The sequence below is a fragment of the Pipistrellus kuhlii genome, unplaced genomic scaffold (genome assembly GCF_014108245.1).
Source record: "Pipistrellus kuhlii isolate mPipKuh1 unplaced genomic scaffold, mPipKuh1.p scaffold_m20_p_1, whole genome shotgun sequence".
In the NCBI taxonomy this organism is placed as follows: Eukaryota; Metazoa; Chordata; class Mammalia; order Chiroptera; family Vespertilionidae; genus Pipistrellus; species Pipistrellus kuhlii.
In genome coordinates, this window is record NW_023425404.1 from 158102720 (window position 1) to 158129465 (window position 26746).

Sequence of the window (26746 nt, forward strand, 5' to 3'; positions counted from 1 at the left end):
TAAAGGACCCCTGCAAGGAGCAGGAGCTGACCTGATTCTGACGAAGGATGATGAATGACTATAATACATGTGTGCTCTCTGGGCAAGTCACAGAATCTATCTAGGGCTTTGTTCCCTCTTCCGTAAAATGAAGATATTGAATTCCATGTTCTACAGGGCCACTGTGAGATCTCAGGTTACAGTACCCTAACATATACCAGTTGTATAGTGGTAGTAGAAAGAACTTGAACTTAGCCATAGAAGTCCAAAATTCATCACTAACTTTTGGGAGCTGGAGTAAGTCAGTGGTCAGCAAACTCATTAGTCAGCAGAGCCAAATATCAACAGTATAACGACTGAAATTTCTTTTGAGAGTCAAAATTTTAAACTTAAACTTCTTCTAAGTCCACTTCTTCAAAATAGACTCGCCCAGGCCGTGGAAGAGCCACTCTCAAGGGGCCAAAGAGCCGCAAGTGGCTCACGAGTCTCAGTTTGCCGACCATGGGTCATTTAACCTCTCCAGCTATTTGCCTCACTTCAAAGGTTTGTTTTTTGTTTGTTTTAAAGATGTCAGTAGCTTCAAAAAGTGTAATATTGCACATAAAGTACTATCCCAACATCTTAAATAAATTTTATAGCATTCAATTATGAATTTGAGCAATTATGATAAATTGGCTTCTCACTCTTTTTCCTTCCTTATTATTTAAAACACCTAATGTGATTTAGGGTAATCCTTATTTGTAGTGGGTTTAAACAGAGAGGGGCGGGCAGGAGAAAGAATGGAGAGAGGGAGAGAGAGAGAGAGAGAGAGAGAGAGAGAGAGAGAGAGAGAGAGAGAGAGAGAGAGAGAGAAATAACCTCCAAGGTTCCATTCACACAGGAAAAGGGTAGAAATGTCCAAGGGAGGCAAACAGTCCTATAAAGAAAGGGGAAATGTACCCACTAGGACACTAAAAATTTTCAGTAAAAAGTAGTAGGAAAGTAACCTACATATACACCGACTCTTCTGCAGTTTGACCAAGTTAATGATTAAAAACGCTCCCAATTGTCACATTTTCCCCAGGGTGTCTATTTTCTCTCTGTGGGCCAAGGATGCCCTGGCTTCTGTATAGAGATTAATGATTGATTAGTTCATAGCCGGAAGCTTACTAAAAGGGAACTGGTTACTCTTGGCTGCCATTTTTTTCTGGGTCACCTGCAGGCAACAGGTTGCTGCAGGACTGCCAGCTGGGAAATGAAGAGGATCCTGCTTCTCCTGCTCACTGTGAATGCTCTGGAAAGAGGTGAGACTTCCTGTGCTGGGACCATTTACAAGAACTCTTACTAGTCTGTCACCACTTTAAAAAAGTATATAAAGGTGGGAAACAGAGTAACTGCAAAAGATATTAGAAAGAGAAGAATCAAAGCAGGGCTCATCTGAGCTGAAATGTGGCCTAGACTAGAGCTTTCCATTGGAATAGCCAAGAAATCAAGATAATCTCAAGAAAGGAAAAAAAAAAAGTATATAATTTGTAAAATTATCCTTCCCTGTTTGTTTTGTTTTGTTTTGTTTTGTTTTGTTTTTAATAACCATGACCTGGGGAGAACCTTTAGAAATTAGAATATTTTGTAAATGTATTTGAGAGAGAGAAACATCAATTGTTGTTCCAGTTATTTATATATTCATTGGTTGATTCTCGTATGGACCCTGACCTGATTCTGAACTTGAAACCTTGGTGTATGGGGACGATATTCTAACCAACTGAGCTGCCCAGGTTGGGAAAAATTAGAATCTTTTTAGTTAGTAGAAGATAATGCAAATGGAGGCTTTAATCTATCCATGAGCATTTTTATTCAGATTTCAAATATTTATTGCTACTGAGAGCATAGTATACCATATCAATGAGGTCTGCTGAGATTTGAGTCTCTTAAAGGAACCCCAAACATATATTTGAAAATACATTGTAGTTTCTAAAATATCCCACATAAAATAATTTAATAGATATAAAACATGATTATCAAACAATAATTGAACTATATTTTATTAAGATTATTCTTCAAATAGTATCTTTGTCTCTTAGCAATGTTTAAAAATCTTTTTAAATGATACAGGTTGAAATTATGTGATGTATACAATTTATGAAGTTTCCCAAGCTGAAAATTTTATAATCAGTTTAAACTTACTTTTCTGGATGATGCTTAAAAACTTCTAAGGGAATCAGCATTCACCCAGCTTTGAGAAATTCGTTCTCATTTAGTGCTGTCGGTCTCACCGAAGTCATACATTAATATTCATATTAGTAATGTATTGAACCTGTGGTATAAGATGTGTATAGTCTAGGAATTATTGGTGTTAAATGTAACATGAACAATCTTACTCCTGACTTATTCGATTTACATTAACTTTTCCTTGATCCTACTTTTGTTGTACAAATTATTTAAAACTTTGTCTCATTCACCAATAGATTTTTAAGTAAGCTATGGTTCTTATTTAAGATTACAAAGTCTGAGATGCACTGTAATAAATGTATAAATAAGTAAAATAAATGTGTCCCTTAAAAGACCTCTGAATAGGCCAACACCCAAGAAACCCTGAAAGCTTATTCCTTTGCCCAAGGGTTTCCCTGGAGTAGATCTGAACCTAAAAATGCCTACTGAAGCAGTATTGATCAGGATGTTCAAATACCAGAAAGTTCAGTAATGGCTAGGTCCTGGAATTACATGTGGATATTATCAGGTGGAACATGAGTCAACAAGTTGGACTGCTGACTAAGTAAGTGTACATTTCCTTTGCCTAAAAGAGTTATAGTGTCCTTTGAAGAATAACAGAGAATTCTGCAACCTCTATTTCGACATCCTTCACCATTATCTGACACTGATGAATGATCACTAACATTTAAAAAGGAAGTTTCTCTATAAAATAATGCCATTTATGGTAACCTATTGAACTTAAAAATGCATTTAAATGGTTCAAGATATCTTCTTGACAAAAAACATGTATAATGGAGATAGACAGTGATAAATATATATAATATAGGCTTGACACTGGAGTAACTGTATAAATATACTTCATATAGTTTTAGTAGCCATTGTAATGTATGGATGGGTAGGAAAAGAAAAATCGTCTGTGTCCAACATTTTCTAAATTATTTTAGTCAAAAGATGGAGTGCAGGCCCTGGCTGGGTAGCTCAGCTGGTTAGAGCATCATCCTGTTACACCAAGATTGCAGGTTCTATCCCCAGTCAGGGCACACACAAGAATTAGCCAATGAATACATAAATAAGTGGAACAGCAAATCAACATTTCTCTGTCTCTTGTTGTTTCACTTTCTCTGTGTCTGTCTGTCTCTCTCTCTCCCCCCTCCTTTCTCTTTCTCTCCCCTGTCCTCCCTCTGTCTCTAAATTCAATCAATACATTTAAAAAGTTTTTTCTTTAAAAAAAAAAAAGTCCATAATTAGCCAATGAAACAGAATTATCAGTACTTCCTGTTTATATCAACTCAAATGTGTACAATTATGGAAATATAACTTTGCCATTCCTTATTTTTCAGATTTCATAGTGCTTAATGAATTGGCTTTTTGAAAATTCACATGTGTCTAGAATTATGCCAAACATATAACACATTAGAATATGATCATTGCACTAAAGGAATTTCTATAAAAATAAGACAATTTTGCTTAAGGAAACAATTAGTACTGGCCTGCTTTTTAAGGTCTATTTGCAAGTACCTAGTGAGTATTACTATATGTCCCTGTCTATACAAAAACCAAAGCGCTAGACAGACTTTCAGCCATCCTGCTCAGCTTTCTATTTGTAAGGTTTAACAATCCTTATAACCTTGTTTTTAAAAGGGAATATTGCCCTGGCCAGTGTGGCTCAGTTGGCTGGGCATCATTCTGTGCACTGAAAGCTTCCTGCTCAATTCCCATTCAGGGCACATGCTGGGGTTGTCAGCTAGATCCCCAATAGGGGACATGCAGGAGATAGCAGCTTGAGGTTTCATTCTCACATCATTGTTTCTTTCTCTCTCTCTCTCTCTCTCTCTCTCTCTCTCTCTCTCTCTCTCTCTCTCTCTCTCTCTTTCTCTCTCTCTCCTCTCTGTCTATAAAAATCAACAACAAATCTTTAAAACCATAAATAAAGGGAATATGAAGAGGAAGAATTAACTTTTCCAGGACTTGTAATTACAAATTAAGACTTTAGAAGGGCAGGAATAATAATCTTTTAATACCATAAACAGAATAATACTGAATTCTAAGAGTAATTCTCAAACCCACAGATAAAATATGCTCAAAAAAGTTAATGTTGCTTATTTGGATGTTAACACAATTTTCCATATAAACAATTTATACACAGAGATGAAGTTCTTAAATTGTCACACAAAAATATGTAGTAAATATTGGAAGTGAACTATGAAAACTACAAATCTCCTAGGATTTTTGAGATTGAGATATTAATAATATGTAAAGTATTTGGAACAGTGCCTGATTAATTGTTGGTACTCAAATGTGTGGGGGCCTGATGGCAGGGATCTCCCTTTTTCATGTCCCACAGAGAAAGAGAGACGAACGAACTGGTTCTAAGTGGAGGTGCCCAGGGATTGAGAAATAATAGAAATAAAGAGAGAAGACACAAAGATAGATTTTAAGCTGGGAGCTGGGAGGGCAGCTGTCCTCCTCTGCTGGAGAGGCAGACTGATGACCTCCTAAGCCATGCAGCGCATCTATTTATACTCCAATCCAACAAGGGGTTTCACAGGAAAACAAGGAGCCTGGGAGAGCCCAGGTTCCACCCATTCCTTCCTTTTGGACAAACACAAGCCAGGAAGTACCGTATTTTTCCAGCGTATAAGACGACCCCCTAATTTTACAGTTAAGACATAGGTTTAGGCCTATATTCGCTGTATAAGACTACCCCCAACTTCCGAGGCAACACCAGTTCTTTTTTTAATAGACCGCCTCTCTGACTCTGGTCAATCTGAGCAGGCTTTTTACTAGAACACAGTGTAGCTTCGGGTACAGAACATGTATAATTTGCATGCATAAAAAGCCTGCTTGGGTTGGCTGAGTTAGAGAGGCAGTCTATTAAAAAAGAACTGGTGTTGCCTCGGAAGTGGGGGGTAGTCTTATACAGCGAATATAGGCCTAAACCTATGTCTTAACTGTAAAATTAGGGGGTCGTCTTATACGCCGGAAAATACAGTAAGAATATCTTCACACTCCCAGGGCGGGAGTGCAACTGACATGATTCTGCCAATATCCCGGGCCCAGTCAGCAACAATCTAAAGTAGGGGTGTCGAACTCAATCAGAGAAGGGGCCAAAACCTAAAATCCAGCCTAAATCACGGGCCGAATGGTTTACTGAACAGTCATAAACTGTCATTGTGATGGAAACAGCGGAGTGCAGTGATGACAGCGCGGTGCGGGCCACATTGCAAGGCCTGGCGGGACGGATTTGGCCCTCGGGCCTTGTGTTTGACACATGTGATCTAAAGAATATCCAGGTGTCTTCCCATTTGGCCCTCTACACAAATGTGAACCATTATCCTGATATTATTTATTCTTCGATTGCTTTAAAAACTAAGCCTTGCAATGCATTCTAAGTTTCCAAGTTAGGATGCAGGGGACATCAGCCTCACCCATCCCAAACTTACTCCCTTACTTCACCCCTGCAAAAGCATTTGTAGATGACAAAGTGCCCAATTTATGAAGGGAATGGGAGGTGGAATGAGATGCATGGAGAAATAATCCCTCCTAGGACTTTGGTGAATATATCATCTAAACAGGCTACTACCCATGATGAACCCAACAACATTAGTTTGAGTAACTATCAAGTCACTATTGCAGCTGGGCAACTAACCTATTTATTTCATATATTCTACTGTTTTTAAATTTTCAATGTCTGAAAAAAAGGCCCCATGCCTTTGGTGTTCCATTGGTGGCATAGTAAGAGCTACATTTAATTCCCTCTAGAGTAGTTAATTGGCAGATGTCATGTAGACCTCTAGATTTAGTATTAAAAGAATTGAATTTCTTCCCATTGATTCAAACTCAGAAAATTGCACACCTGCCTGAAAACAATAATATCAATATGAAACAATATCAATATGAAAAAACAGATGAATGTTTCATGATGAAAATCAAGATGTTTTTCAAAATGAAAAACATCAGAGATGAAACCAAAAGAAAAAGCCTAAAATGGAATAAACTTGATTGCTACTTCTTCAATGAAAGTGTTTCTGGCGATACATTTTGTAATTTTCTTTAGCTCCAATATTCAGGTCAGCTTCCTAAACCAGGCCAGTAATGTTCAAGCTCTCAGATAAAACCATTACTCTGAAATCACCAATATCTAGTCCGACTGCCTAGTAAGCACTGCAAACCATGACCTTAAAGATAAAACTAAGAAAGCAAAGCAAATATGCTGACCTTTGCTGACATAGATGAGCCTGTCAGTGTAGAATAGAAATAAAAGTGCCACAGAAATGAAAATTGCAAAAATATAAAATGCCCAGCGGAGCTCTGAATCCCCATGATTCTTCTGAACAAAATTGGAAAACAGCAAGTTAAGGCAATTCCCATTTTTCTATATCAGCATGTATTCAATTCAGTGTTATTTAGGGCCCATCCATCGCTCTTGGTATACAAAGCTTTTCTAGGGGACCAAGTTGCATTCACAGAAAGATTATAACAGCAATAATTAAAGCATTCAAAATACCTCCCCAAAGTGGAGTGTGTACCAAGACAGTATCTTATGTCTATCCCCAATAGATTAGCAGTTCATGAGGGCAGAGATGTGTCTATTTTGCTTTTTATTTGTATATTCAATACTGAACTCAATGTCTGGCACAGAGTAAACCTTTTACGCATGTCTGTTGCATGCATGAATGAATATTGTCAGCTGTGTTGGGAGAGTTAAGTTACATGGAGCACTAAAGATTTCCTGAAAGTAGATCTAATTTCTTTTCAGAATTCCAGAATTAGACATGACTTGCCAGAATGTTTCACAATGAGACCCACTATTGCAAAAACCAAAAATTCTGATAATGAAATTTGTAAACATTTAGTGCCGAAAGGTCACAGTGTGAAGAAGATTTCACCAGTGTCACTGAGATTATGCCAATATTTACTGGGGCCACGTCAAAGTCCAGATTGGCTGCTTTATAACCACGAGGCATATTAAAGCGTAGAGGATGTCATTTACAATTCGTTCAAGATAGATTAGATTATATGAATCAACGTCGGCTCAACTGGAATGAAAAACAATTTTATTAAGCAGTACTCCATGGAATGGAAATCAATTTGTAATAATCACACTGCAAATTAACTTCAGTTTTCATTGTCTTTTGAAAGATGAGAATAGGATTAGCATATTTGCCTGCTAGTTTTATAAGCTGTATATGTTCTCTTTGTATAAATAAAAATTTTAAATCAGAGATATAGTTTGAATCTTCCACCTGGAAGACACATGGCACAACAGCTCCCTCTGTAGGTAGGTTTTGTAAGAGCAGTTACCTTTTCATATATTTAATTCTGAATTTTCTGAATGCCTCCCTTTTGGGCTTCCTCCTTGCTTCAGTCATGCTGAAGGCTGAATATTCTCGTAAAAATGGCTTCAAACCCATTTTAAGTCTTATAGAGTAAATCTGGTTTTCTGTTTCTCTCTAATAATTTTTTATTCTAGCGAAAGCACTACATAAAACCTGTGAATTCCAATGTACTTTGGGGCAAACACAAGTAGCTGATTTCATTAAAGCTATTTAACAAGGGACAACCTATAGTGGTCATTTACACTACATTCACATATACTCATACATTCCTGAAACACATTGAATAAAAATTACTTTTTTGTTGAAGTGAGAAATCCAACCCTGATAGGCTAGAAACAAGTTATTTCTGAAAACGTTCATCAGAGTGCCCCATTTGAATACAAGCTTCCACCGTGAATGTTACTGAGTAATATTCATAATGAAAAGTAATAACAAAAATAATATCTGCGATTTAACAGGGAGATTTTATTTTAAAAAGTTAGAGCCTATACATTAAAAAGAGAAAGAGCTATTTTTTAGTAAACATAGCTTATGGGTAAAAAGGTTCCATATAATTTCTTACTACTTCTAAAAGGGATTACTTTGTAATCCCTTGGAAGTGATTTTAGACATCAAGAGGATACAATCTTGCACTAAAATCAGGGATCTTTCATATGCTAGTATATAGATATTTAAGCTCCATTTGAATATTTCCAGTAACAAAACAAACTCACTTCTCCAAGAGGCTGTTCACCATTTCAGCTAGTATTTAGCCATGGCTACAGTCAAGTTCTGCCACTGAACTAAAGTCTCCTGCCAGCCATTTTTCCCAGCTCTCCCTTCTGAGCAACCTAAAACCACTCTGCAGGCATCCTGAGGTTACGGCTCTTCGTTCCAGGAGGACAGCTCTACCTTCATTTCTCCCCCTGTATATCCTGCTCTCCAGTCCCACGGAATATTATTAATGATTAATGGACCCTTTCTGCCTTATTTTGACCTTTTGAAATTGTGACAATATCCATCTTTGTAAACCAGTCAATAATTCTGGGAAGTGTGCTAGATTTAAAGGTTCTCAGATATCAGTGGCTTTCTATACTCCACTGACTATTAGTGTTATCAATCCTACTGTGTTTGTCCTAGTTTTCAAAATAAGAGGTTTTGAACATGTGGGTTTTTCTGTGTTGTTTTATGGTATTTTAGTGGTCCCTTATTACAAAGTGCTGCTTAAGAAGGTCTTTGTCCTTAGTTCTGACTCTTCTCATGTCAGTACTATACTTTGAGTCATCCACCTGAAAGATACAAGGTGCAACAGCTTCCTCTATGGGTACTCTGCACCAATAAATCTAATAAATCCTACAGAGAATCTTTTTTAGGAGGAGGAGGAGGAGGAGGAGGAGGAGGAGGAGGAGGAGGAGGAAGAGAAGGAAGAGGAGAAGGAGGAGGAGGGGGAGGAGGAGGAAGAGAAGGAAGAGGAGAAGGAGGAGGAGGGGGAGGAGGAGGAGAAGGAGGGGGAGGAGGAGAAGACGACCTTCTCTAGCCTATATCCAACCACCTTCACTCTAAACCATAAAACAAAAAATTTTACCCTCGTTTATGTAAAGTTGCTCTTCCACAGACTGTAACTTTAGGGAGGTAAGGACATCTGGGTGATAAAGGCATGACAGCAATTGCCATCACCTGAGATGGATTTCATAATATTTAAAGTCAGGAAGATAAGTCACTAAAGTTATCTTATCTTAGAACAGAAACAGAGTAATTTATATACTTTTTTTTTTTAAAGAAAGAGCACCATAGCATGTTGGAAAATGTCCTAGATTTATTTGCATAATGACATAAGGAACAACACTGGCTACCTTCCATATGTTCACCATCCCCACTGGATATGGAATAGGTGTGTTGAACAAGTGAATCTCACAGACAGTAGAAAACTCATCTCCTCCTGAGCAATCTAGCTCTTTCCAGTCTCTTTAGTGAAAGTTCCATGATTTTTCTGTTCACTCTCAAATAAAAGGTCTTCTAGTCCCTTTGAACCTCAAAATAACTACCTCATAACAGTCATGGGAATGTTTGTGTTTAATAGCCAAAAATATGTAAATTTGCTTAAAGGTGAAGCTATTCCACAAGATCAAGCCTAGGTCAGTCCCACTGCCTGTGGTGCCAAAGAGGGATAGGTACACCTTCCTCCCTTTCTCTGCTGCTCTCCTCTTTCCTCCCACTCTCTAGGCTGCTTCTGGTTCTCCAAACACAGGGAAGGAAGAAGCCAGCAGGAGAGGTAAGAGCAGGAAAAAGCAATTCACTGGGCAGCTTAGTGAGTAGTGTTGTTTCCTCTGGTTATGGGAGATGTTCAATGTTGACATTTCCTTTGTGGCTTCTTTGGAGATCTTTCTCATCATCCTAGGAGATCTCTCACATCCAGCTAACACCTCAAAACCTTCCTTTGGACCTCAGATTTCAAATTGCCTGCCTCTGCACAGAGGTATCCCACAGTTGCTGGCTCACTGTCCTCTAGTCAGCCCTTTGGGGGAGAAATGGGAGGAGGGGGCAACACAACTCCAGGCAAGCTCGCTCTTCTGTTTGATCCATGTCAGGTCCACAAGCCTCAGCAAAGCTTCCCACTCACAACCCTCTCCTTTGTTGCTCCTGGCACTGAATCAGCCCCCAGCCCTTTAGTTTTCTCTAGTCTGAATCAAACACCTGGCCATAGTACCCCACACTCTAAAGGTTACCTATCAAGGTTAATGAGTGTTTTTCTCAAAACCCCTTTTACCACACTTGAAATGAGGGGAAGTACACCTTTCTACTCCCCCAAACCCACCACACTGACAACTTTATCCAAAAAAATGTTTACCTAATTTTCATCTTTTGCCACTGCGGAATTCCTAGGATGCTCTTATACAATCGGGAGGTGGGTAATAGAGCAGCTCTCACACAATCCCTTTCAAGGTCCTGCATCAGTGGGATGGCTCTTCACTTTGGATTGTAGACACTCCATTTCTTTCTTCCTTCCTTTCTTTCTTTTTTTTTTTTTAAGAGCATAGATGAAACAAAGATAAAGAAGGAAGAAATGCCCTAGTTGGTTTGACTCAATAGATAGAGCATCGGCTTACAGACTGAAGGGTCCCAAATTTGATTCTGGCTAAAAACACATACCTGTGTTGTGGGCTTGATCCCCAGAAGGGGGAATGCAGAAGGAAGCTAATCGATGATTCTCTCTCATCATTGATATTTCTATATCTCTCTCCCTCTCCCTTCCTCTCTAAAATCAATAAAATATATTTTTTTAAAAAGAAGAGAGGAACACAATGTCCCATTTTAGCATTATTATAAAGATGGGACCTAAGAGAATGATAACACATCAACAGGCTCTGATAATCATTTGACTTATTTACTTTCAGTATTAGATCACTTTTTTTCTGCTGTCCATTAAAATTTATAGCATGCCATAAAATTCTGATCTATTTTTATAAAATAGCTAGAAAGGCACAAAAAATGGAATTGCATTTAAAAAAAATGCTAGTTTCACCACAAATAAGTCACATAAAGGATCCCATTTACATATGCATTTAATGAAACATTAATTAAAAGGGAATATACAAAACTCTTTTTGTTTTTGTTGTTTTGTCTTGTTTTGGTTTGGTTCCTAGGCCGAGAATATGAAAAAGATAAAGTCTGCAATGAATTAACCAATCTCGGAAAAGATGACTTCACATCTTTGTAAGTATGAAGCACTCACTCACCCTCTAGGTTACTGGACCTTGAATGAAATGGCATGTAAGGTTAACTTCAACTCAGCATGAAAGGCTGAACCGATTGATGACAAGATTAACAAGAGAGAGCCCAGGGTCAAAAAGAGCAGAGTAGGCAGACAAATGGAGGACATCCAAAGATTCCAGTTGAACTATCAGTACTACGGTCTACTAAACAATAGTTTTCTAAGATAAATTAAAATACAAAACAGTACATGCCAGGACTGGCAAACAAAGGCAACAGGGTGTGGAGCAGGTTCATTTGGGGAGGAGGCTTGAGAGAAGAAAGAACATGAAGCTGTTTTGATGGAACTCTCACGTTCAACTCCTGCCACTTTACAAGGGCAATTTACCTAGAACAAAAAATAAAAGGCAACATCCTATTCTTTTCATTCATCAATAAAAAGTGCACTATTCCTTAAAAAAAAAAAAAACACTGAAAAGAATAGTTTAACATGTACAAATGTGGGGCAAAATTAATTCTAATTGAGTATTGATTTACTTTTCCCCTCAGATCAATGGTCTTCTACAGCAGGAAATTTCCCAGCGGAACTTTTGAACAGGTCAGTCATCTTGTGAAGGAAGTTGTCTCCCTGACCGAAGCCTGCTGTGCTGAAGAGGCTGACCCTGGCTGCTATGACAACAGGGTAGGTTACTGTGGCCGGGCCGGTCTGTGGTGACCCACAGAAGAAAGCCAAGACAGGTCTTCATGCCATATCTTAGGGAAATCCTAGACAGCAACTCCACCTACTCCAATTTTGGAAAAAATATGAAGCCTGTTACTCTAGAGCTCCGATTTATTCTGGCCTAACAAATCACCTCTGCCCATCAGTCCTACAGGTTCAAATGAGAAAACTGGGGGAGAAAATACTGACTCAGGAAATAGTTCTTATAGGTTGTGTGTATCCTAAAATCTACATATACCTTTATCATGCCAAGCCTGGTACTGATTGACCCGGAGCCAACTTAGTGTTGGCCTCAAATTAATTTGGTGTTCAAAAGTTTCCCTGTATGCATAAACCACTAGGTTTTGGAATTTCTCCCCTGAAATATACATGCAGAAATTAAAATGCTGAAATGACAGGGTTCAAAGTATAGACTGAAGAAAGATGAACCCACATGTGTTTCTAGCAATTTACTAATATAGTTATCAGGCTCAATGCAAATGGCATTTAAATGTATCTTGATAAAGGCCTCTACAAGGCAAATGTCTCCCTGTGTAAGCCTGCAGCAATTAGCCTGCGGAAACAATGTTCCAAAGATCACTGGACTAGAATCTACGCAATGATTATTCTTACCCTTAATTGCCTTACCTGGCCCTTATCTACTTTCTAAGAATTTCATAATCATGTTCCCCCATCACTAAGTCCCTAAACAGCCGTCATTTCAACCTGACCTTCCAAACCACCTTAAAATAAGCAAGCATCAAACTACTGACCATGATCAGAACAACAAAACACATTTTTATTATATATATTTGCTAATCCATGCCTTCATTTGAGAGAAGCTGCTAAATTATAAAGACAGATCATAAAGAGACCAGGGATGGCATTGGCAATTTGCACACTAGCTTCCATTTCCTCGTACTTATTCAAAGTATTTATTTTTAAATGTGCTTATGCTTTTTCTTTTTAAATTCCTTACTTGAAAGGAGGTAATAAAAAGAAACCATAAGAAACTTGACAGGCAAAGAAATGGAATAGATGAGGATATTCACTAAAGAAAGAAGAATAAAAGAGTTTTTAAGTTCGAAAGTTAGATGTGGGAAAGGATGAGAGATGTTCACTTTTATATAAGTGATTAATCATGTTGCTTTCCTTCATTGATAGGAAACATCTTTAGGTGTTTTCCCTTGTAAAGATGGCTAACATGTAAAATAAGCATAGGGATTTGAAAGCACTTTTTCCCAAATAAATCCCAACATAATTTTTTCCATAATAACTACTCATGCTCTACATTTTCATTTCAAATTCTTTCCAAAAAGAACATTTTTTGTGGCTATAATTGCTTTTGTAGTCTTCTCACCATGGAGTTAGCTTGCCCACTTGTATCAGTGTATACATGTTGAGGCAGTAGATTAAGTTATACCAGTGATTTTTTTCAACCCATGCCACACCTGAAAATAAGCTTTGGGAGAAAACAAATCATAAGGCCTCATCTTTGACCTATTGTTTCAGAATTTAAGTGATGGGAAACTCAGGCATTTAATTTTTAGATATTCTATGAGAGATTTTTATGCAAAAGCAGGCTCAAGAACAACTGGCTAAGAGAATGCAAATCAATGTAGAAGACTAAAGCACTTAACAAGGGTCTGCTCAGGTAATAAAAAGAGGAGAGAAGGAGGGTCCTGATTCTGGATGGGGTATTTGCAGCAGAAATCAGGTAGGATATCATATGAGATCTTTTGGAAATGACTTCTCTTATCTTCAGTGATGTTAATAACCTTGTGCAGTAACACTGGCCTAGAGGATAAAGCTTTTAATGACTGCAATCAAACACAGTCCATTTATTAATGATGGTTCTGTTTTCTCCTGCTTTGAGGAAAGTCATTTATTAACATAAATAAGACCCTGTACTTGCCCATAACTATGATTATGCAAATTGCAACTTTGCCAAATCATCTCATGGAGCCTTTGGCATGGACAGTTTGTTATTAACGAGAATTTTTAACTAAAGATGTTACACTGAGTGGAGAACTATTGATATAAGCTTGGAAACTTGTATATATTAGTTTTCTGGTTTCTCTTCTTTCTTTCTAGACATCAGAATTGTCTGCTAGGTCCTGCGACAGTGACTCCCCATTCCCAGTGCACCCAGGAACTGCTGACTGCTGCACCAAAGAGGACCTGGAAAGGAAACTCTGTATGGCTGCCCTGAAGCACCAGCCACAGGAATTTCCTACCTACGAAGAGCCAAGTAATGATGAAATCTGTGAGGCATTCAGGAAAGATCCCAAGGAATTTGCTAACCGGTAAGTTGCTTTCCTCAGAGGTAAAACTTTAAGGCACAAAAGATCAGAACTATATCTAGTCTAACCCCCTACTCTATACAAACACCTCTTCTACAGAATCCTGGATAACTTCCAATAACGAGAACTTGACTTTCATCCAAGACAGCTCATTGCTGTCACTGCCGCCTGCTGTTAATGCCTTTCCTAGGCAGAGATGAAAACCACCATTCGCCAGCACCTACCCAATTCGTCCTATCTAGTTCTTGAAGCAGAACTACAATACTTGGATCCCCTGTCTTCATGACAGATTTTCAAATATTTGACAGTAGCTATAGTATTTCCCCTTAAGCTAGTGATCTCTATATACTCCATCTGATAAAATTTTATTGCTATGCACATGTTTAATACTTAATTTTCACTAAACCAAAATAAACAAACAGCTTTATTCTTCACATTCTAAGAAGCAGTTGTGAATTAAGATGCATGTTGCATTACATAAGAGCACATATTACTCTGACCCTCTCATTGCTTAACATTACTAAGGAGCCAGATTATATGGAGATTCTTTAAATTTGTCTTGGAAGATCATAAAAATGAACACAAATGGAGAAAATTAATTATAATGAAAAAATATATTTACTAAAAAAAATCAAAAGCAATGGCATTCAAATGGGTTTTAAAAGTATGAAATTCAGGTCATAATTTTTTATAAAAATTGGCTGGCTTGCCCATCCCTGTAAATTTTCAGAATCTCTTTCAGATCCATAGTCTTATGCTCCTGAAAGTTAAAAAGATTTCAATAAATAAGTAAACCTACTCATAGCAATTTTCTAGAATAGTAAACAGAGATAGATTGTGAAAAGTAAATTCATAAGTGCATTTGTTTTAGTTAATTCAACTAATATTAATAAACATCTACCTCTGGCCATGCACATGTAGATATTAAGTGACTGAAGCGACAAATGGCCCCTCCTCTCAAACTATCTACATGGAAATCTAGAAAATAACGTTTTTATTTAATGAAAATATTGATTAAAAGTGATTGGTATTAAAACCCTTTCTGCACATCCTTAGTGCTTTTTAGATATTAAAACTATAAGTTAATATATATCTTCTCTCCATAGAAATACTTATGAGAAAACTAGAAGCGCAGTGCACAAAATTGGTGCATGGTGGTGGGGGTGTCCCTCAGCCCAGCCTGCACCCTCTCCAATCTGGGACAATGCAGGACTGCTGGCTCCCAACTGCTTGCCTGCCTCTGCTTAATTGCCCCTAACTACTTCTGCCTGTCAGCTTGATCATCCCCTAATCACTCCCCTCACAGCCTAATTGATGCCCAACTGCTCCACAGCTAGCCAGATTGTCCCTAACTGCCCTCCCCTGCCATCCTGGTCACCCTTAACTGAACTCTCCTGCAGGCCTGGTTGCCCACACTGTCCTCCCTGCTGGCCCAGTCACCCCTAACTGCCCTCTCTTGCCAACCTGGTCACCCCTAACTGCCCTCCCCTGTTGGCTGAGTTGCCCTCAACTGTCCTCCCCTGCAAGTCTGGTCACCCAAACAGCTCTCCCCTGGAGGCTTTGTCCCCCGAACTGTCCTCCACTGCAGGCCTGGTCCCCCCCTTAATTGCCCTCCCTTGCTGGCTTGGTCTCCCCCAACTGACCTACTCTGCTAGCCTGGTCACCCCTAACTGCCCACAACTGCCCTCCCCTGCAGGCCATCTTGTGGAGGCCATCTTGTGTCCACATGGGGAAAGCCATTTTTGACCACATTGGGCGGCCATCTTGTGTCTTGAAATGATGGTCAATTTGCATATTACTTTTTTTATTAGATTTTGTTTCCCACAAATGATTTGACCAATGCTATCTCCCCCTATCCCTCCACAGGTTTATGTATGAATTTTCCATTAATTATGGACAAGCTCCTCTGCTGCTGTTAGTCAGTTATACCAAGAGTTATCTCTCAATGGTAGGGTCCTGCTGTACCTCATCAAGCCCCACTGTATGCTTTACGAAAGAGGTAGGTGCCATTTATTGCATATTTACACTCTTAGAAATTCAGATTCTGGAATCAGTAAAAGACTTTAACAGGTCTATTTTGTTAATTGGAAAAACAAATATACCATCACTTCTGGGGAAGAAATATCAGTAAGTTTCTTTGGTCAGAATTCAGTTTTGTGGTCATCAAAAAAAGTCATGATATTCAGAGTCTCTTTTTTCCATTCCTGCACATTACTGTGAATGGATCTTAACCACTAAAGGGATTCTCTCATTTCTTTTCTAGAGACTCCAGATTAAACATTTATCGCTTCTCACCGTTATGTCAAATAGAATCTGTTCACACTATGCTGCTTATGGGAAGGAGAAATCAAGGCTCAGGTAAGGATTAAGCATCAGTATGTGCAGCTGTTTGATTCTGCACTATCTATCCAAAATATTAGGGTTTGTGTTAGAAGATATTGACTATAGTCTTATGCTCCAATAGTTCTCAAATGTATACCCAGTTCTTTTTTGTCTACACAGAACATGAACAATAAGAAACAAGGCTATGTTGTAAAGGAGATTTCATCAACCTAAAACTTCTGAGCACTAAGGAAAACAACCAACAGAGTGAATGGGGAAAAGTATCTGCAAATCATATACCTACCAAGGGTTTAATATCCAGCATGCATTAAGAAACTGCTACAACTCAACAACAAAATACCAAATAACCTATTAAAAAGAATTAGAGAGTTCTCCAAAGGAGAAATAAAAATGGCCAACTAGCATATGAAAAGATGCTCAACATCAATACTAATCACAAATCAAAACCACCATGCCATTTCACACCCTTTAGGATAGCCACTGCCAAAAGCATCAGTGAGAATGTGAAGAAGTTGGAATCCTTGTGCACTGTTAGCAGAAATGCAAAATGGTACAACTATTATGGAAAACATTGAAGATTCGTTAAAAAAAATTAATAGAATTACCAAATGATCCAGCAATCCCACTTCTGTGCACAAACTAGGGCAAAGTAGGTTTATAGTTTTTATTATTGAAAATACAATAATTAATAATACAAGAATAAACTGTTTCATGTACTCATAACTGTAAACCTACTTTTACCCCAACCTGTATGTATGTATATCTATATCTATATCTATATCTATATCTATATCTATATCTATATCTATATCTATTTCTAGGAATTCAAAGCAGAATCTAAAGAGATATTTGCACATCCATGTTCACGACAGCATTATTCACAATTGCCAAGAGGTGAAAACAAACCAATATCTATTGATAGGTGAATAAATAAAGAATGTGATATATACATACAATGAAATATTAGGCTGCCTCAAAAAGTCTTTTCACATGCTATTACATTAATAAACCTTGAGGACATTATACAAAGTAAAATAAGCAGTCACATAAGGACAAATACTGTATGATTCCAGTCCAGGCTACTAAAATAGTCAAAATCATAAAAACAGAATTTATAATTGCTAAGGAAGGAGTGCCAGAATCAGTGTTTAATGGATGTAGAGTTTCAGTTTTAAAAGACAAGAAAATTCTAGAGATCTGTTACAACAATGTGAATTTACTTGACATTACTGAACTATACACTTGAAAATTATTGAGAGGTAGTCCAGATGATGATGGTAGTGGTTGAGCATTGAGCTATAAACCAGGAAGTCAACGTTAAATTCCTGGTCAGGGTACATGCCCAGGTTTTGGGTTTGGTCCCCAGTAGGGGGTGTGTGGGAGGCAAATGATCAATGATTCTCTATCATTGATATTTCTCTCTCTGAAATAAATTTGTGTGTGTGTGTGTGTGTGTGTGTGTGTGTGTGTGTATGTGTGCGTCTGTGTGTGTGTGTAAATAGTTATTTATCACAATAAGAAATATTTAATGATACAAAACATATTCCTGATTAAGTGAAAAAATAAGTTTATCAGCAGTATAACGTAATTCCTTATAAAATACTTAATGCCCTGTAAACATTACAAAATATGTAAGGGTTTCATGCCCTATCATCAAAATGTATTAACACTGTGGTTTAGGGCCATAGGTCTTCACTACTTTATTTCTATTGTAGTTTGTAAGTTGATTTATAAAAACATTTAAGAAGATTATGAGCCGAAACCGGTTTGGCTCAGTAGTAGAGCATCGGTCTGCAGACTGAAGGGTCGTCCCAGATTCGATTCTGGTCAAGGGCATGTACATTGGTTGCAGGCACATCTCCGGTAGGGGGTGTGCAAGAGGCAGCTGGTCAATGTTTCTCTCTCATTGACGTTTCTAGCTCTCTATTTCTCTCCCTTCCTCTCTATAAAAAATCAATAAAATATATATATTTTTTAAAAATTATGAGAGGCCCCCAAAACACCACATTGGTCCTAAATAGAGATATATTAATGCCTTCTTTATTGCATTTTTTAAAGAAATCCTCACCTGGGGATATGATACATTTTTATTGATTTTAGAGAGAGAGGGAGAGACAGGGAGAGCAAGAGAAATATCTATGTGAGAGTGAGACATCAATTGGTATGTGCCCTGACTAACTGGAGATCAAACCCACCACCTAGGTATGTGTCCTGCCCAGGAATTGAGCCCACAACCTTTTGGTTTATGGAATGATATTCCAGCCAACTGAGCCACCTGGTCAGGGTTTTAATGCACTCTTCAAGTATGTAGATCTGGCCAAAAGAGAATCTGTGTGCTGGAAATTTGGAGAAAATAAATCATTGGGGATGACTGAATTTGAGTAGTGGCTTCCGCACAGAGACTCCACTGCAGAGTAGATGTGCTCAGTGCAGCTGTTAAGGAAGAACTGTTGAAATGATGTAATTATTTCTCTAGGGTGTTTGTTCATAATGAAACCAAGGAAACTGAGATTTGGAGAAAGCTAACTTTCTTTTTTTTCTTTTTCTTTTTTTAACTATCTAGCCATCTCATAAAATTAGCCCAAAAAGCACCTACTGCTAATCTGGAGGATGTTTTGCCACTTGCTGAAGATGTTACCACAATCCTCTCCAAGTGCTGTGGGTCTACCTCCGAGGACTGCATGGCCAAGGAGGTAAGAGAATCCCTGTCATCGTCATCATCATCATCATGTGCCACTCACTAAGTGGCAAGCACTCCTGTAAGCTGCTTTTTACATGTATCATCTCAATGATACCACATATATCCTATGAAACTTAAATACATTAAGTCCATTTTACAGATGAGAAAACAGAATAGTGGTAAGGGTCAATAATTAAAGTTAGACAGCGGTAAGTAGCAAAGTCCATACATAAAGACAAGGGTATCTGATTCCCAAGAACTTAATGTACCTGCAGAGCCCAGTACCACATCACTAGCCACATATCGTTATTTAAGTTAATTATTATTAGACTACTAGCATTTAAACTTCAGTTCTGCAGTCACACTGGCCCCAATTTCAAATGCTCACTAGTATCAGTAGAGAAACAGATAACTTTCATCATCATGTAGTAAAGTTCCATTAGATAATATACTATTAGAAATTATTATTGTTTTTATTAAAATTGTCAGAATTTGATGGTCATTTCAGTTTTTTCCACCATTTTTCATTTGCACAATATTTTGGAGTAGATAACGAGTTTAAACAGTTATCTATAATAATAGAAGTGTAGCCGAGACCGGTTTGGCTCAATGGATAGAGCTTCGGCTTGGGGACTGAAGGGACCCGGATTCGATTCCGGTCAAGGGCATGTACCTTGGTTGCAGGCATATCCCCAGTAGGGGGTGTGCAAGAGGCAGCTGATCGATGACTCTCTCTCATCGATGTTTCTAGCTCTCTATCTCTCTCCCTTCCTCTCTGTACAAAATCAATAAAATATATTTAAAAAAATAATAATAAAAGTGTACTATGCTAATTGGACCGAACAGCCAAACGACCCTCTGGATGTCATTCTAGAGTACTCCCAGACAAAGCTGCAATGGTGGGGCCTGAGGCAGAGGCAGTTAAGAGCCATAAGGCAGGCAGGCGAGCAGTTAGGGGCAATGAGGCAGATAGGCAAGTGGTTAGGGGCAATGAGGCAGGTAGGCAAGTGGTTAGGGGCAATGAGGCAGGCAGGCAGAGTGTTTAGGAGCCAGTAGTCCTGGATTGTGGGATAATGCAGGCCAGGCTGAGGGCCTGTCCCCCTCCCATACCACACTCCCACATGAATTTCGTGTACTGGGCCTCAAGTTTTAGATAAAAGTTACTCTCCTTTATCTAAAGTCTGTAGGTCTCTTTAGGAACAGCAACATTGTGCTGCCTGGTCTTATTCCTTTAAGAATATGTGTCTGTGTTAATGGGTGATTTCTATAATCTTACTTATAAATAAGTCATTAATAGTCTCTCTCTCTCTCTCTCTCTCTCTCTCTCTCTCTCTCTCTCTCTCTCTCTCTCTCTCTCTCCCCTCCATATAGCTATATAAAATATATTACATTGATTGCCTAGGTATACCTTACTTTATTTAACTAGTCCTCTATTATTGGGTTTAGGTGTTTTGGTTTTTTGTATTTTAAGTGACTCTGTCCTTAAAAGTCTTATAACTAAATCTTCTCTTCAGTATAATTGTTTTCTGAGGATAAATTCTTGAAATTTAAATTGTATATTTTAAAGTTTTTAGTACATAGTGACAAAATGTCCTCCAATTTACTTTCGAAGAGCATTCCCACTGATTTTTTTATACAGCATGCCAGGGCTGGTAAGCATGTGTAAACCTTCCTTATTTTGGATCTACCAGAAAACTAACAATGCATAAAAATCACAATTGCTTTTATAGCTGCCTGAACACACAATAAAAATCTGTGACAACTTATCCACGAAGAATGATAAGTTTAGGGAGTGTTGTCAAGAAAAAACACCCATGGACATATTTATTTGTGTCTACTTCATACCAGCTACTCAGCCACCAGAGCTGCCAGAAGTTGAGTTTCCCACAAGTAAAGATATGTGTGGCAAAAGAAACACCAAAGCCATGGACAGGTAAGTGGAGATGATCTCATTACCTTCTTGACAGTATGTATATTCACTGGCATTAAATGACAAAGAAACTAGATGGGGAAGAAATGGTAAACCTGGCATCATGAAGAAAAGAATTAAAATAAATACACCACAAGTTGCATATACTGTGAATAGTATACGCACATTCATGGCATAAACTTCACAAGCAGGTCAAATTTCCAGAAAAACATTTATCACTATCAGCGAGCAGAATGTAGACTACACTGAAATTCTATATCTAAATATTTTTTTTTATAAATGCATAGAAAGCAATGGGATAAGATAATTAAGGAATTGATGCAAATATATTTTCACAGAATAGCCACAGAAAGTACCTAACTTGATGTTTTATATAGAATTAATTGTGCTATAGTTACACAAAGGACAGTTCCATATGCATTTGATCCTTTATATAGAAATAATAGCCTTGCACATGAATCCATATGACAGTAGGTTGCTGCTACCATCTGTAGCTCCCCAGTGCCCCCTCATAGCTTGCTACCCTGCCCTCTCCTGTAGCTCTCTGCTACTCACTTGTAGTTCGCTGCCCCACCCTCCTGCAGATCCCTGATCAGGTCATTACACCTCAGGGCATAATGGATGATTAGCATATTCCTCTCTTATTATATAGGATTGTGTTATAGTAAAACATGGACAATTTCATATGCATTTGAAGTAGATATACCTAATACTAGAAGCCAGGTGCACGGATTCATGCACCACTGGGGTCCCTCGGCCTGGCCTGCACCCTCTCACAATCTGGAATCCCACAGAAGATTTTGGATAGTTGGTTTCAACTTAATTCCCACAGGCCTGATCCAGACAGGAGGGAGCCTGATTCTGTGCATTGAGCATCAATCCCCTGGTGGTCAGTGCACATCATAGCCACTGGTGGACCAGTTGTTTGGTCATTCAGTCATTTGGTTGCTTAGGCTTTTATACATATAGGTAATACATGACTATATATGTATATATATATATATTTTTTTTTTCATATAGAGCTTTAGTTCAGTATTAGTTACAATAACTTTAAAGCAACTATTAATAACTTGTATTTCGATGAGAATATTGTTTTTAATCTTAAACTCGATTTGAATTTTAGCGAAATTTTTTATTTTTAATTAAAGATTCAGAACTAGGTGCTCTGCCTTTGTTATTGATGCCAAATTTCAAAACATGATACATATTCACAAGTATACCCATGCATGTTAAAGTGCATCTTCTTTCTCCCTCATGCCAGGTATACATTTGAACTGTCCAGAAGAACTGATGTTCCAGAAGTGTTTCTCAGTAAAGTTCTTGAGCCAACCTTCAAGAGCCTGGAAGAATGCTGTGACTCTAAAGATCCCACTGTCTGTTTCAATGCCAAGGTGCAGTTTGCTAGATTTCTTCAACCATCCTGTCAAGATTAAGCATTGGCAAACTGGAGCTTATGGGCCACAGTTAGACTGGTGCCCATTTTTTTGTATGGCCTATGAGCTAAAATGGTCTTACATTTTTAATGGGGAGTTTAAAAAAAGATTAGCATTTTATGACATTAAAATTATATGGAATTCAAATTCCAATGTTCATGCATAAACCATGCTCACTGTTTATGCATTGTTTATGAATGTTTTGTGCCATAACAGCAGAGTTGAGTTGTTACAACAGAAATATATACGGCCTACAAAGCCTAAAATTTTTACTACTGAGCCTCATACAGAACATGTTTGCCAATGTCTGGTGTAGATTAAGCACTCTTACCGACATGTTTCATGGAATTCTAATTTAGCGCCTCCTGGAACAGGGTTAAGATAAACATTTTTTGTATAATTATTATTTTTGTACAGGTTCCACAACTGAAGAAGGAGCTATCTTCTTTCATTGACAAGGGACAAGAAATATGTGCAGATTACTCAAGAAACCTATTTACTGAGTACAAGAAAAAGTAAGGAATGAATTCTACTTGTGTCCCCCAAATTCATCAGTTTAGCCTGGTATTGTAGTTTGAAAGCACAGTTGAAGACTTAAGATGTGCTAAGTGAGCAATAAAAAGAGGAGGTTCAATTAAAATAGTTTTTAAAAGTAGTTAGAATCGATTATCTGTGCAAGAAACAGCTATTTTCAGGGGAGGAGGAAGAAAGTTACATATATCAGTTTAGAACACAGCCAAACGAATAAATTACAAAATCTGTAATGACTTGATTAAGAAAAACAATTAGTTTATTAACATTGTTGCCCTAAAACAATCTGTAAATTTTGCTACATATAAGAAACTATAAAACTGCTGGAGCCAAAACCAGTTTGGCTCAATTGCCCTGGGGGCAAACCTGATGTTCAAAACTGTTGGGATAGAGTGTTGGCCTATGGACTGAAAGGTCCCAGGTTCGATTCTAGTCAAGGGCATGTGCCTTGGTTGAGGGCACATCCCCAGTGGGGGGTGTGTAGGAGGCAGCTGATTGGTGTTTCTAACTCTCTATACCTCTCTCTTCCTCTCTGTTAAAAAATCAATAAAATATATATATTTTTAAAACTGCTGGAAAAGGTTATATAACTTATAGTTATTTTGTCTGACAAGAGGACCCAAACTTTCAATTAAGTATAGTATCACCCATCACCAGTATGTAGTCTCTATAAATTGTAAGTACACATGTTAATCAATCATTCGTAATGTACAATAGTCATTTTTCTCCATTAAGAGGAGAAGGCATTTCTTTACAAGTAGGTTTTTAACAGTAAAATAAGGAGCCATAATAATGAAAGCAGTTTTACCGGGTTCCTGGAAAATGTCTCTGTTGAGAAGACACTGTCATTCTCAGTTTCATTAAATAAATACCTTGGATCTATTTCACAGCACCATACACAACACAGGCCTCCAGTAAGCACAAATAAACCTCTGCAAAATGACCTTCCTAAAGAATCCCCAAAGGTGGACACCTCTTTCAATGAACTCCCTGAAATCAACCTTAGCAAAGCTGTAATAGAAAATGAAAAACAGTGAAAGCCTTAGGCTCAGAATTGTTTAATATGTTACCAGAAAATTATATAATAGAATAACATGAAGGTGGCATAGAATAATGTTAAACAGATAATGCAAGTTTAAGTCTTTCCCAATAGTTTTGAACATCAGGTTTGCCCCGGGGCAACTGAGTGATAATTTATATAATCTCAATCCCATAGAAACATGTCCTAGAATTGAATTTAAGGTTGTGAAATTAGAGAAGATTGGGGCTATTCCAACTAAGTATTTGAAATCCCTCCCCCCGCTACTTCTTCCCCTCATTCTCTGATTTCCTTCTGGCCTCACTTGCCTTTCCTTCCAACTGGAACCAACTCATTTCAATAATGCTTTCAGGAGCAAACTAGTCCCCTGACCCTCTTATCCCTTCCCAGCATCCTCTTTGCCAACCCCAACTCCAACTCAAGATAAATGTGGGTCTCTTCCACCTCCCACTGCCTACTACTGGGCTGGAAAATATTCCTGGAGAAAGTCATAAAACTAGGCGGAGTGTCCACTATGAGGATAGAGTTACCAAGGTCGTAGACAGTTCAAACTGGGAAAGAATCAAATGAATTCAAATTCTAGTACCACCTTGGCAGTAAGATGGAGAGCTGGTCAATAGCAGAACTAAAAACAAGATTCAAAGATCCCTGACCTTGTTTCCCTGCATGGTTAATGAGGTAAACTGAGGGGGAAATTGTTCAAAATAGGAGAGAAGAGAAAAAGCATTACAGTGGCATGAATTTCTGTAAGGGAAATGTCCTTGAAGGAGCTTGAAACCTAGAAGTGGAGAGAAGATGAAAGGTCAAGGAAAACAAGGAAGTTGTCCATGATGATGTAATTGAATGAATGAAAGAGGAAAAGCTGGAATTTAAGTTAGCAGCAATTTGTATGTTTACTTTCATGATCTTAAAAGAGACACAGATTTTACTTTCTCATCTCAAATTGAGTCATTAAAGATAGATAATTTTCTTGAGAGGAGCAAGTATGTATATTTTCATTTTTTATTGTACCAGAACTTAAATGGCTATCTTTTGCATTAGAAACCTTTATAGATTACATCTATTAAACCTTACCAAAAAATGGTCTTTCAGACTGACAGAGCGACTGAGAGCGAAACTGCCAGATGCCCCAGTCACAGAACTGGAAGAACTGGTTGAGAAGCACTCAGATTTTGCCTCCAAGTGCTGTTCCATGAACTCCCCTCCCCTCTACTGTGACTCTGAGGTAAGAAGATTTGATAATCCATTATCCCAGCACAGTTTTTAAAGACTCATGCATTCATATTTACTCATTTCTTTTTGTTATTGAAATGCCATTATAGCTTTTCCCAGTGCTGTGATAACTTTGTTGTATTTACAATAAAAGAAAAATGACTGTTTTCATACTATGTTAATTTAAAAGCAAATTGAGGGAGTTGCAAAACTTGGGAAATTTTACACTTTTAAAGAAAAAAAGTACAAATACAGATAGCAAAGTGTGATGTTTTTCAAATTATAGATTGTAACCTCTTAACAGCTTTTTTAAATGAAAGAGAAAAAAGAAGACAGTAGGAATATTAATCCATCTAATAGAGCATGGTCAAATATTATATGTTGTGAAAATTTTATTTCATATATGGTATGTATATATGTATAAATGTATATATGTATGTATGCATATGTATATAGGTAGCAATAGGTAGATTGATTACTAGGTTAAAAAAAAAAAAAAGACACAGAACTGCCACATTACCCAAGGATCACACTTCTAAGAATATATTCTAAGAATCTCAAAATACCAATAAGAAAAAATATACAGACCCCTATGTTCATCACAGCACTATTTATAATAGCTAAGATCTGGAAACAGCCCAACTGTCTAACAGATGAGTGGATAAAAAAGATGTGGTACACAATGGAATACTATACAGCAGTAAAAAAGAAGACTCTCTTACCCTTTGAGATAGCATGGATGGACCTGGAGAGTATTATGCTAACCAAAATAAGCCAGAGAAAGACAAGTATCACATGATCTCACTCATATGTAAAATATAATAATCAAAATAAACTGATGAACAAAATAGATCCAGAGACATAGAAGCAGGGGACAGATTGATAAATCTCAGAGGGAAGGGGGTAGAGGGCCCAGGAAGAGATTAAAGAAAGAACTTAAATGCATATATGCATAACCCATGGATGCAGACAATAGTGTGGTGAAGGCCTGAAGGGATGGCCGTGGGGTGGAGAGGGTCAATGGGGAGAAAAAAGGAGATATCTGTAAAACTTTAACAATAAAGATAAGAAATTTTAAATGCAATAAATGAGAAATTTTAAAAGAAAAAATAGATGTTTTTAGGAAAACTGGATCATACCATAACTTATATCTTAATTATTAAAATAATTATTTAACTTTTAATTAAATGTATTGGGTGACATTGGTTAATAAGATGATACAAATTTCACATGTATATTACTATGATACATGTTCTGTTTATTTCATAATGTCCCCAACCACCCAAAGTAACATCATCTATCACTTATATATTTGGCTTCGTTTACCCTGTAATTTAATTTAATTTAATTACTAAAGGTTTCACAAATATTTCTTTA

General features: G+C 37.6%; 1 protein-coding gene across 2 annotated transcripts in view; it reads left to right on the forward strand.

The window, feature by feature from the left end:
- Positions 1-1113: 1113 nt before the first annotated feature.
- GC (GC vitamin D binding protein) overlaps positions 1114-26746 on the forward strand; it is a 32332-nt gene continuing 6699 nt past the window's right edge. The window contains exons 1-11 of one of the 2 annotated variants that reach the window (XM_036414293.2): positions 1114-1262; positions 11132-11201; positions 11748-11880; positions 13993-14204; positions 16068-16200; positions 16465-16559; positions 19108-19237; positions 20955-21157; positions 22416-22545; positions 23005-23102; positions 25250-25382. In XM_036414293.2, the coding sequence (XP_036270186.1) occupies positions 1214-1262; positions 11132-11201; positions 11748-11880; positions 13993-14204; positions 16068-16200; positions 16465-16559; positions 19108-19237; positions 20955-21157; positions 22416-22545; positions 23005-23102; positions 25250-25382 (1386 nt within the window). In that variant the 5' untranslated portion in view covers positions 1114-1213. Of the gene's footprint in view, positions 1263-11131; positions 11202-11747; positions 11881-13992; positions 14205-16067; positions 16201-16464; positions 16560-19107; positions 19238-20954; positions 21158-22415; positions 22546-23000; positions 23103-25249; positions 25383-26746 lie in introns of both variants that reach the window. The other variant, XM_045571845.1, reaches the window with a different exon arrangement.